The following is a 12,346-nucleotide window of genomic DNA, read 5'->3' as shown; positions in this document are numbered from 1 at the left end:
TGGCTATTTTTTTCCCATCCCCAGCTTGATTATTTCAATGATGAAAGGTATTGCCAATTTCATGCTTTAAAGGCGTTAAGACCTCTTTTCAAAACACCTGATGGACTCTGAAAAGGCTATCCAATTCTGGCACTCTGAATATTGATTATTAAGATATAAAAGAGCTAGCTTGGAAATGCATTGCTGGAATTTATGGCTGGTACATGCTACTTTGTGAATACTGTACTGAAACTCTATCTTTCTGTGTCCTTGTATTTATAGCCATTTGCATATCAAATGTTTCAGTTTAGGGCTTTGGCCTGGTTCATTTATAACATTGACCAAGATTTTTTAAATCACAGTTTGCTGACCAAGCTTATTTAGGATATTACTAAGTCACAGTGGTTGGATTTGCATGAAATTGAAAGCAGTGGTTGTAAACCACAAAAGTTTTATTCTAAGCCCAAACTAAGCTAAATGTATTATGGCTTAGAATGGGAGTTAAACCTCCCTCCCCCCCAATGGCTAGAATCAAGATCAAGAAATTTTGGCAACTTTACCCAAGAACTCACATAAGATTGCCAAACTTTCATGAGATTTGGGGATCTCTTTGAGATTTTGGCCACCTAATTTAGAAGCATTAATTTTGATTGGACTTCAACAGATGCCTTAATGCCAATGTCATCTGCTGAATTGCTGATCCCTTAGTACAGAAATGTTTGTTGCTTAGATGAAATAATATTAATAATATAATAATAATAATAATATAATCCTTGACTAACATAAATTCAAAAGGAAAATGTAGAGGATTTGTTTCATATTATCCTGGATAAGATGACTCCCGTTGCCACTGTTGTAAGTTTCAGAAGTAGTAATTGCTATGTAGTGTGTACAAAACTAGTGATAAAAAGATCTGTTCATTAAGTTAAAATAACAAATGACCACTCTTTCATTTATTATAAATGAAACCCTAATTTCATAAATATAAAATTTCAGAATAAATCACTCATTCTCTGTGTTATTATTCTATCAGCTTTCTTTTGTTTTTTGTCTACTATTTGTCTTTTGTATAATGTTGGTATTGATAACTGCCTGTATGAAAGCTTACAGTCTGCGACTGTAACATCAGTAACTTCAACAATACCATAGAGTTTGATCTTCATGTTGAATTAGGCCAGTCATGAATCAATAGATAGAGTTAAATCTTGTTTTAATGGACTACAGGTTGGAGTGCCCATTACTAACAAAAGTCAACACATTGAAGAGTACATCACTACTACAACTTGATATCATTTGTATGATGACACTATCACACATGACACAATTTATGTCATTTACATCCTTTACATCAATGTAAATTAATACAGATGGTGTCATTCGTGTCATTGTGCAATGTTATCATTATACAAATGGCGTCATTTGCACAATGGTGAAATTATGTAAAATAATGAATAACACAGCAGGTTTGTACGCTGCCCAGAGTCGCTTCTTTGTGAGCTATATAAATTTGAAAAATAAATAAAATAAATAAAATTTGGTTCCTTGCATGCAAAGTCTGTTGCATCAAGGTTTTTCTATATTGTTAGAACTTTTTAATACACTGTATGTACTATTTTTCTGTAAAGTTTGTATATTTTATTTCCTTGGTGAAAGCAGCAAAAATATTCTGTAGCTAAGTACCATCACTTCTCTTGTTCTAGAACGGTGGCAGCTGAAGTACGGAAACAGATTTCAGGGCAATATGGAGGATCACCACAGCTTCTCAAGAATCTTAATATTGGAGGCAGCATTTCCCACCATACAACTGTAAGTGATCTTAGATTTATAAGCAGCATGTCCAGTGCATATTACCAACTGATTTAGTTCACCTTTCCAAATTTAGGAACAGATACATCTTTGGTGGTTCATGAATTGCATTGGACTTTGTGGGATTCCAAGTATAAAAGGTATTTTAATATATTATTTGCAGAACAGCAAAATTTGAAGTCAGAGGGAAGTTTCTGGATTCATTTAGTCTGTTACTCATATTTGGAATGTGCAAGATTTCATAGTATTGTTTGTAGTTTTGGATTTTTATTTCTGTCCTGTAAATGCAATTTTTTTATTGTTAGCCAGGTAAATAATAATAGCTACAGTAACAATAGGGGTGGTTAGCAAGTGGACATGACAGTGCATGTTAGAATGTTGATTTGGGTGTGTGGATTCTTATGCCCAATTTTGCCTTAATCCAATCAGCCTGATTAAATAGACAGGGCTTTTGCATTGAATGTTGGTGTAGGGATATTCCCTATCATTCCCTCTGTTCTAATTTAACGTAAATTGGTATGTGCATGGAGCTACTAGCAAACACAAGGACTTCTAGGATACAATATTAGCCAGTTATCTACAGTTCTATTTAGGAAGATATTAAAAGCTAAATCAGTAGCATCTGAACATAGCCCCTAGAAGCAGAGAGGCAGCAGTACGTGTGCAGGACTTCAGTACTAGTTTCCACAGTGGCTTCACTGTCAGTTTGCCACCTCGCTGGCACCCTAAGGTATTTCTGTTGTATTGAGGGAGCTAGGTGTGGTAGCCCTGACCTTGCTTGCTGATAAACGTAGGAGTTCCCATTGTTAGAACTCAGGATGTACCGTTTTACATCCTGAATATTCCATCTTAAAAGAATTCCCACCTAGAATGGGAATAAGTTACGCATAGCTAGTTTCCTAATCCCACTGAATTCTTTAATTGCTAGGAGTTGGGTTGTGTGTTCATGCTCAGTTCATGCAATCTGTGACAGGACAGTAACTTTAATGAATTACCTACTCATGTACTATTATATGGTAGACTGCAAATCACCTGACAGATAATGTAAAAGTCAGATTGAAATTAAATAAAAGGCAGTGCATTTGTTAAATCTTGTTTCATTGAAATATGAAAAGGTCAACGACTCTTACTCTTTCCTTTCATTTCTGAGACATTTCTTTGAACATTTGCCATTGCCCAGTGGGACACTAGAATTAGAGCAAGATTTATCAAGACGACTGATAAGAATTCATTCTGTCTATTAAAAGAAGTTCATTCCTTTCAGTACAGCTGTGGCTGCTGTACCAGCAGGGAAAAAAAATCAATTGACTGGGTGAGACTTTGGGTCCCAATTATCTAATGAGATTGCAAGACAATTAAGAATTGTGTCTTGATGCATTTCAGCATCTAATGCAAGTCTTGCTGGGGTACCATGTCTTAAATAACAAAATTCAGAGCCTATCCTGGGTTGGGATTAAAGGAATGAAATGAAATAATTATCAGGCAGAATACGGATTCCAAAGCTTTTGCAAATAGTTCCTGGTGACATCCTAGATGAATTTGCTTCAGTTCGCTTCAGGCAAATGTTTTAGAGCCAGTTCAAATGCTGAGGAGTTGGAAGATACAAATTTGGGCTGCTGCCTGTTTAAATGTGTTTTGCTAATAGTGGACAAAACTTTACACAGTGGAGGTAAATATTACAATTCTGAATATTTGCACAGCAAACTGCTTGGAAAGGTGCAATCAAAGAAACAAACTGAAAGGTTTACGAACATTTATGCAGAGCAGCTGGCACTCTTGGGCACTGAGATTTCGAAAGACATATATTTTTCCAAAATAGAGCATGATAATTCTGTTCATGGATATTAGCCTAAACATAAGAGCAAAACATACAACCGATGTAATTTGCAAAGAGAAATGGAAAATACTTTCAGAATTGCTCAGATTTTGCTGTACACAAAACTATGGAAAAAACTGCAGTAATATGAGTTCCTCATTTTCCTATTCTAAACATTAGTTTCTATGTTTTATTGTTGCAAGGAGGCAAGTGCAGACCACCTCAATATTTGGAGTCCTAGGGTTAAATTCATAAGAATATTAAATGTGGTGATTCAGTAACTTTACTGTTGAATATTGATGAACTCTTGATTGAAGCTGAAGCCATAAGAAAATGAAGACTTATGAATTAAAATGAAGGGTGTATGAATAAAATCAAGACAATTGAAGAACTTGAAGGATAAGCAGGGTAGAATGGTAATTAGTTGTGATTTATCTATTGTATTAGCAAATTAAGAAAAACATGAAAGCCGGCTGGGTGACTTTGGGCCAGTTGTTCTCAATCACCATGTCACAGGGTGATTGTTGTGGGGAAAATAGGAGGCAGGAGCATTAGGTATGTTTGCCAACTAGAGTTTGTGTGTATCTGTGTGTATGTGTGTATGCAGGAAATAATAATAATAATAATAATAATAATAAGCAACAGTAGCAGCAGCAGCAGCTTTTGGTGGCTGCAGATAATAATATTAATAACTGGAAATTGGAATAAATTTTATACAACTTTCATTTTATCTCAGTATATTAAAAAAACAGAAGTCTTTTGCATCCTGCCTTCCCACTGTGAATCTTCAACCCAGAAAGTTATTTTCATTTTTCTAAAGTAGGAAATTAGTCCCTTGTTTTAGTAACTATGGTTACTATAAGTATGGTTTAATATGCTGGTTTTGCTCCAATATGGTAATCATAGTTTCCAGATTTTGATGAAATGGGAAACAAAGGTAATTAGAGGCTTCTGATTTAATTGGAGCTTGCACAAAGGAATTACGTTTGTGGCAAAAGGCTTTTTCTAAAAAACGAACAACCATCTTAGCGTATGAAATCAAGATACAATTATCTGGCTAAGCTCTGAGGGTTAACTTTTTGTATTAAGTGTCTCCTTAGGAGAGATACTTAATACAACATTAGGATATCCTAATATTAGGAGCCCTCCTGATGTGTTGGGACTGAAAGGTGAAAGGTCCCCTGTGCAAGCACCAAGTCATGTCTGACCCTTTGAGGGGACGCCGCTTTCATGGCAGACTACAGTTCCAAAAAAAGAAAAAGAAAAATAGCATATCAAGAAGGAGTGTTCTTTCTGACATGTCAGTTTTCCATCTGCTGGTTATGTTTGTTCTGGAGGTAACATTCCATTCTAGTTTGGAGTCTCTATTAGGAGAGGTCTCTTGGACCTGCATGGGCATCCACATGTGTACTCGTAAAACTTTCCTTTTAGCTATTTAGGACAGTTCAAATAAGAATATCTGGTTAATGGAATGGGAGGGTGACCCCTAGTCAACATTCTGGCTAGGACTGATAGAAGCAATATCACGAAATATCTGGAAGGCTTTAGCCAGCTTGCACATTTGGTGAAATAAAAAGATGGGATAGAAAGTGAGCAAACATATAAATAAATAATGCATTGGGAAAAGACTATAATGGGCTTAATGGACCCCTGGCTTAATTCATTGTTAAAGTCTTCCTTAAGTAAAGCTTGACTCCTGATAATTTCTGTCGTCTGTGTTGTAAGATGATCTCCCATTTAAGTACTAACTAGATTTAGCCCTCCTTACCTTTTTTTGAATTTAGCCAAGGTCAGGTAGGTATAATGCAGTTCCAGATATTTGAGGATATTTGCAGTTTTGATCATGAGAGATTATATAAGGTGTTTTAATTTTGTAATTCTTGTAACATAAATTCCAGTTTCAAAAGGCTATTTAGACTTCACAATGTAACATCTTTATTAATACTTTTGTTTGGAAGAATAAAAAATTGCTGGGGAATATGAGAACAGTAACAATAAAAATGATGTGTAAATAAAGCAAAGACATTTGTTTTACAAAAGAATTTGAAATATTTATTTTAGAAGAATAATTTAAAATGAACTCTAATTATCTGGAGGATGGAGGCTAGGATTCCAGTATTACAACGATGTTCCTTATAGTTACTGTGCTTTAATTGCACAATTTAATTGCACAATTATGCGTTGAAATTATGCATTCAGCTTTATATGTGGGGAAGTCCCATTGAACCCAATGTAATCTTTGATCTGCTTATGTTATAAAACTGTATTGCATTGGACCTGCATTTGATTTCATTAATGTTCTTACAAATTAATAATCGTTATACAAGTATTCCTTAATCTTAACAATTAGATAAAATTATATTACAACAGCTTGGAGAAGAACATTTATATCATACGCAGACAAGGGCAACTGAGATTCTCTCAGCATACAGGCTATGGATTATGTTAGCTATGTTGATCCATCTGCATCACTATGGGCCTATCTTGACAAAACAGCTTATGTATCAAATTCCTTGACACTTTTAAAAATGAAAACAGCTGTAGGAAATGCAACAGTATTGTATGGATGGAATAATAGATGGATATGCTTAGCTAACACATTCCTCATGCGGTATTACAGGCAGGCAGGTAGGTAAGAGGTCAAGCAGAAACAAGCATTGGCTGATTGGGAAAAGCATTAAAATACATCAAAATACTGTGTTTGACATCCAGGGAAGGACAAAGTTGATAAGCAGAGTTTTATTTTCAATCTTACAAGGAACCACAGCAATGAAGACTAACAGAGCCTTAAAGGCAAAACGCTTCAACATCCTTGTAACCGTCCAGTAATAAACATTTGAGACAGGATTTTATAATATAAGCACTGGCAGTGTTAGCTCTCCCTGTGCATTCTCAGAGACGGAGTGGGCTTGAAAGATAATAGTGTATATAAACCTTATCTATTAAACTTGCATCTTGTTTTTTGTGAAAGGCTGTTTGCACATTTATACTGATTCAATACATGATAGCTTTAGAATGACTGTATTCCCTTATAAGTGGTGTGAGCTGTTTAAAAAGGCAGTGATGATTTATTGTGATTATTGCAATATGCCAAAAGCATTTTAATTATAGCTGTGAATCGTGATTCTCTGTTAGGATATGTGATGCTAATGAAGAGTAAGGGATTTTTTCCTGAGTAATACTAATGCAGTGATAGAAAAAACAGCCATTCTGAAACCCTTGTCTTGCATTGGGTAAATATAGCTCTAAACCGTAGAAGTTACAAATAGAAACGGTTCTGTCTGCTTCTAGTTCTTATGGCAGTGGCTCACTTAGATGATTTCTGACAGTAAAACCAGCCTTTCCCAGAATCTCTAGAGGGTTTGTTTAAACAGTTTTTTTAAAATTCGTTTTGTTGGAATATGAAACTTAAACTGTGATTTCTTTTGGTAAAGCTGAAACTGGCTTTGCAGCATTTTTTCTCTTCTTCCAGGATGTCTGTACTGTTGTGGGAGTGGGCCATATCACATATGATAAAGAAGTATTATATTACTGCATATGGAGAAATAGAAGTGACCCAGATTTAAATCTCCATTAGGTCATGAAGTTCCTTGGGTGATTCTGGATCAGGCACAGTATCCAGGCATCTCGTATTTTACTGGGGAAGCTGTTGTGGGGACAAAGTAGAGCCGGGAAGAGAACCATGAATTCCGTCTTGAACTTTGCGAGGGATGATGATAGGAATGTAGTATCTGAAATTCCAGATACTCACCCATATCTCTAAAATAATGTTCATATAATCTTTGGATGCAGATTAGCCATAGAAAAGGCATGTAAAATTCAAGATATGTTGACTTTCAGTGTAGTATTAGGAGGTTTGTACGCAGCTCTTTGCAGGCCTGTAGTGGGACAGAATAGTTGTAGTGGCATGCTAAACCACAATATTCTCTAGGTGCCAGATTGTCCTGCACCTAGCACATGAAACATGGCAGTGGGTAGGCCCTGACGCCAAAAAAGGAGAAATATAACATATTTTGTCAATTTAACTTTCTGCATTAGAAAACAACAACAGTGAAAGAGAATTAACTCAGGGTATTCTTGCCTGTTGCAAGTTAGTTCTTGTTCTCTCAGTTATGTGAACTAGCTATTTTTAAAACAAAAGTATTACCCTTTTCTGCAATTTGCCTTTGAAAAAAGAATATGAGAAGTTCCTATCCTTTGATAATCAGTTATGGATGAGAAGGTCTGACTATTATTTTCTTAATAGGATCTGTCTGTCTCTTCACCAGAAGGGGGATGTCAACAAATCCCTTATAACAGTGGTTCTTAAACTAGGGGTAATTATTTCCAAGGGGCATATTTGGGCATATCCTGGGGGTGAAGAAGCAAGTTGCAATGTTTGTGAGTAGAAGATCCAGTTTGGGTCTGTCCCTGCAAAGATGCTTGTGTAAAACAACAGAATCTGGGGTTTTTGGGAGCGGAGTGGGTGGGTAATAACATTATTCAAGATCTGGAAAAGGGGTAAAACAGTTTAAGAACCACTTCCTTATACTGTTGGTTTCAGCCAGAAAGGAGATAGGTTGACTTCCAAATCTCTCTCCATCTTTCCTCCAATAAGCTTATTTATTTATTTGTCAAATTCTGTCTCCCCCCTGAGGAGGGACTCTGGGTGGTTAGGGTTAGACTTTATGTTTTGCTTATTTATTCAGCTGATAGGCAATATTCCTTACCACACAGCTGGGTGAGGTTAATATTGGTTTCTTAGTTTGGTATTTATATTAGTTTACATCTTCGTGCTATGATTGTCACCTGAAGAAACATAGGAGCAAAGATGTGACTTCTTAACAAATGCTGAGCATTGCTGTCTCAGAATGAAGTTTATGCATTGTGGTAAGATCTGTACATGGCAGAAGGCTGAACTAGATGACCTTTGTACCCCCTTCCCACTCTACAGTTCTGTGATTCTGTGACTGACAACTCTGCGTCCTAATCAGTTAAGGACATACATGCCTTGAATAGAAATATTGGCACATTCTCTGTATCTAAAATAGAAATCTTACTGTTCCCCGTATATTTCCTACTTCCCTGATGAAAAGGTTTAGCCAATATTACTATCTTTACAGCCTCATATCCTAGTCTGTGATTCATTCATTCCTCCTCTGAACGCTCAAGCAAATCTAAGTGGGATTCAAGGGCTGAGGAATTAATTCAATGTTTACATTTGTAGCTGATTCATATAGTCCTCTGCCAAAAAAAACTGCATGATGAACTACGAACTATTTTTATATAGGTATAAATAGAATGTGTGCAACGTTGCTTTTGAGTAATTTCCCTGACTTTCTCAGCCTAATAGCTCCCAGATAAGAATATATGCACAATGCTGGTGCATTATGGCCTATTCCTCTTGGGATACATCTTTGTTTCGTTGCAAGGTTGTGTTAATGGGTAAGAGTTTTATAAAGACCAATACTTTTATCTTTTTCAGCATCTTTCACATTAGCTCAGATTCACATAAACAAAACAGAGGTACAAATTGGGAAAATCATGCCATTTGGGCCTGGGTTCAAGTCCTGACTCATTAGGGCAAACTTTATATATTGTATAATCAGCTCTTCCTTTTTAATTTCAGGTGATTCTCTTTAGCAGTCTAGGTTTAAGGATCGCCATCTGCCACCACTGCAGCTTGCCTGTAGCTGAGTTGTCTGTATTCTTCATACAAAAGGCTGCCCTTGTTTTATGCCAGGGTTATGTTCCCCCAAAACCTTGTATGAAGCGAATTTGCATATATCAAGACACAGAACCGGTGGGGGGAAAAAGAGATATGGTGTCAGATGCATTTGTAAGCCAAACGCATTGATAAACGTGCTCAAAATTTTTTATTCTTCAGCACTATGTTACTCAGACATGTTTTCTTCCTTGCCCCACGTTCTATATACAATGAAAGCATTTTCTCCATATTTTCTCCAGCTGCATTTTTAATGCACATGGTTATTGAGGAAGACAAAGAGGAGAACGCATCATCACACTATGAATTTTATTAGCTTTGGCACGATACGATATGCCCAACTTTATTTCTCAGGGTAGAGATCCTTTTTCTTTTCATTTTGGGTAAAGGGGTTGGACAAGAGGTTGATGCTGGTTTGACCTTATAGTGACAATAGTAGTAGGAAAGTGAGTGAGAGACAGGATGCACAGTTAGAACAATTGTGCAACTGAATATTAAATGCACGAGTGAAGGCAAAAAGCAGGGTTGGTGAGAAAATGTTCAAGTGGTTTTGGTGGGAAGAAGTCTTGGCACGTTTTCAAACCATTGGTGCAAACTGACTATGTTGGCTCAAATTGTGTAATAGCAGATTTTCTTCGCTTAAAGCAAATTCTGGGATGAAAATAATCATTCACATAACAGCAAATTTGCATAAAGGGAGGGAAACCTGAAATATGTCGGGCATTACAAGACTTTTTGGACCTTTTTGCAGTATCTGCTCATATTTATCTTGCTGATCTGAACAACCTTGCCTGAAGGTTGTAAAAAGCCTTTTTTTTTCCAGAAGAAAAGTCAGATCACAGGCTTTGTTTTGCATTTGAAATTAGTTTTAAATAGTAGAGGTGCTTCCTCAGAGGCGTGACTTTAACCTGACATTGCAGCTAAGCACTTCTCAGGTTTCATGACTTGGTTTTGCTTCAGGGTGGAAACATCTGTCTCCAGAGTCACCTTGATGCCAAAGCTTGTAGTGTAATAAAAAGTGATATGGCTCAGAAATAGAGTATCTATATAAATCAACCTATACCACTCCAGTGCCTTCCAGATGTATTGAACTTCTGCATCTAAAAATCTTCAGCTAAATTATGTGGGGGATTTGGGGAGTTGACGTCTGATGCATTGGATGGGCACCAGGTTGGGAAACTTGAACTAGCATTATGTAGACACTCTGGGACTACATTTCATATAGTTTACATGGAATTGTTAGGTGACCTTCCATCCAGACACTGACCATGCCTAAATCGGATCATTTTCAGCAAGGTTTCTGTGTTACGTCTCTTCAGAACAGGTTGTAAGAATTTGATTTAGTCTATTAATCATGTCTTTAAATATATATTTAAATTAATTTACTCCCTTTTCTACTTAAAGAACACTCCAAAGCAGTACCTAGGAGAAGATGATTGAAGTTTGCAAGGACAGAGTTCTCCGTAAGGCTGGCAGGGTAGGGTGTTAAATGTGGTACATCAAAAATCTGGGGTTTTTTCTCCCAGTTATCTAGCAGTTGACTGAAAATATGTTTGATTTTGGTATAAAGATATTCATGTCTAATGGAACTGGCCATTCTATACCATGCTTAGGTGCCAGAAAAGACCAAATAAGCAGTGGGAAAAAACAAATACTGATCTTTCTTATATACTACAAATTCAGAACCTGGTCATTTTGTTCTCTCTCTCTCTCTCTCTCATTTTTAATAGGTGCCTCTTACTGAGCCTGTGGATCCAGTGGATTTGGAAGATTACCTTCTTACACATCCACTTGCAGTGGATTCTGGTCCTATGAGAGACTTGTTTGAATTTCCTCCTGATGATATTGAAGTTATCTACAGTCCTCGAGAATGCAGAACATTGGTATCAGCTGTACCAGAGGAAAGGTAAGGGAAAAATATACCTAGATCATGCACAGATACTCAAGTATGTATGTTACTCCAACCAAAGACGTTAAAGGAGTTGGAGCTCTTCTCTTACTTCTTTTTTCCTCATTGGCTTGTTTGAAAATTCTCTTTCAAGGTCAAGTTCAGTTCCTGGAGAATTCACTGACATATCCATGTAGTTTTGTTGGCAACCATTCAGAACTGTTTTGCCCTTCTTCTCTACTGTTATACTTTAGTAAATTTCAAATAAAGGAAAGGGAGGCATACAACTAATAGTTAGTAGTATTTTTTTTTAATTTGAAAATGTTTGTTTTAAGTTGTTAGGTGCCCTGAAGACTCAGTACAGTTGGAAGGTGGGACATACATTGAATTAAAAAAAGATAAATGTTTGCATGTTTGATGTTAGATTTGTTGGCCCAACTAGAAATGGGATTTTGGGGATCTTTGTGGTTTGGGAAAAAAAATCATACATCTTCCTTGTTTCATCTCTTTCCTTGCAGTGAAATGGACCCCCATGTGAGGGACTGTGTAAGGAGTTATACAGAAGACTGGGCTATTGTGAACAGAAAGTAAGTATTTGTATTTAAATAAACACAATTGTGCAAGGGCATATAAGCAGTTGGCATTATCTATGAATATGGAGTGGTACTTTCAGAACACTATCAGGCACCCATCACTAATGATCGTTCTCAGTAATGAAAAATTAACTTTCTATAAGGATAGTATATATCCATTCCTCCGTGTGTGTGTGTGTGTGGTCATGCTGCTCTGTGGTGTGGATTACTTACTATATTTATCTGGCAGGAAAACGACTTTCCCCAAATAATTTACCTTTAAATGGATTTGCTGAGATCATGATAATGGAAACAGACAGGTTTTTTTTTCTCTCTGATCTTTCCTTTAGAAGAATGGGGCCCATCTTAAATTTAGGGTTCTCTTCCTTTTAGTTGAGTATGTTATAGGAAGCAAGTAAAAAAGAACGGGCAAGAAGAGAGACCATTTGAAGTTGCTTTCAGAGAAATAAGTAGTGTTAGGAAGAGATCTTGGTCTGTGAGAACGTAAGAAATCTCCTGTTTGCTCTCCTTCAGGAACATTTGTGAACTTGCATTTTGCATTTTCTTATAAGAACAGAAAG

General features: G+C 36.5%; 1 protein-coding gene across 1 annotated transcript in view; it reads left to right on the top strand.

Annotated features, from left to right (window-relative positions):
• Positions 1–12,346, top strand: part of DOCK7 (dedicator of cytokinesis 7) — a 149,851-nt gene that overhangs the window by 20,297 nt on the left and 117,208 nt on the right. The window contains exons 2-4 of the mRNA XM_063298047.1: positions 1,680–1,785; positions 11,036–11,211; positions 11,712–11,780. Of these exons, the coding sequence (XP_063154117.1) occupies positions 1,680–1,785; positions 11,036–11,211; positions 11,712–11,780 (351 nt within the window). The remainder of the gene's footprint in view (positions 1–1,679; positions 1,786–11,035; positions 11,212–11,711; positions 11,781–12,346) is intronic.

The sequence above is a fragment of the Candoia aspera genome, chromosome 3 (genome assembly GCF_035149785.1).
Source record: "Candoia aspera isolate rCanAsp1 chromosome 3, rCanAsp1.hap2, whole genome shotgun sequence".
Taxonomy (NCBI): Eukaryota; Metazoa; Chordata; class Lepidosauria; order Squamata; family Boidae; genus Candoia; species Candoia aspera.
This window is presented reverse-complemented; position numbering and strand designations above follow the sequence as displayed.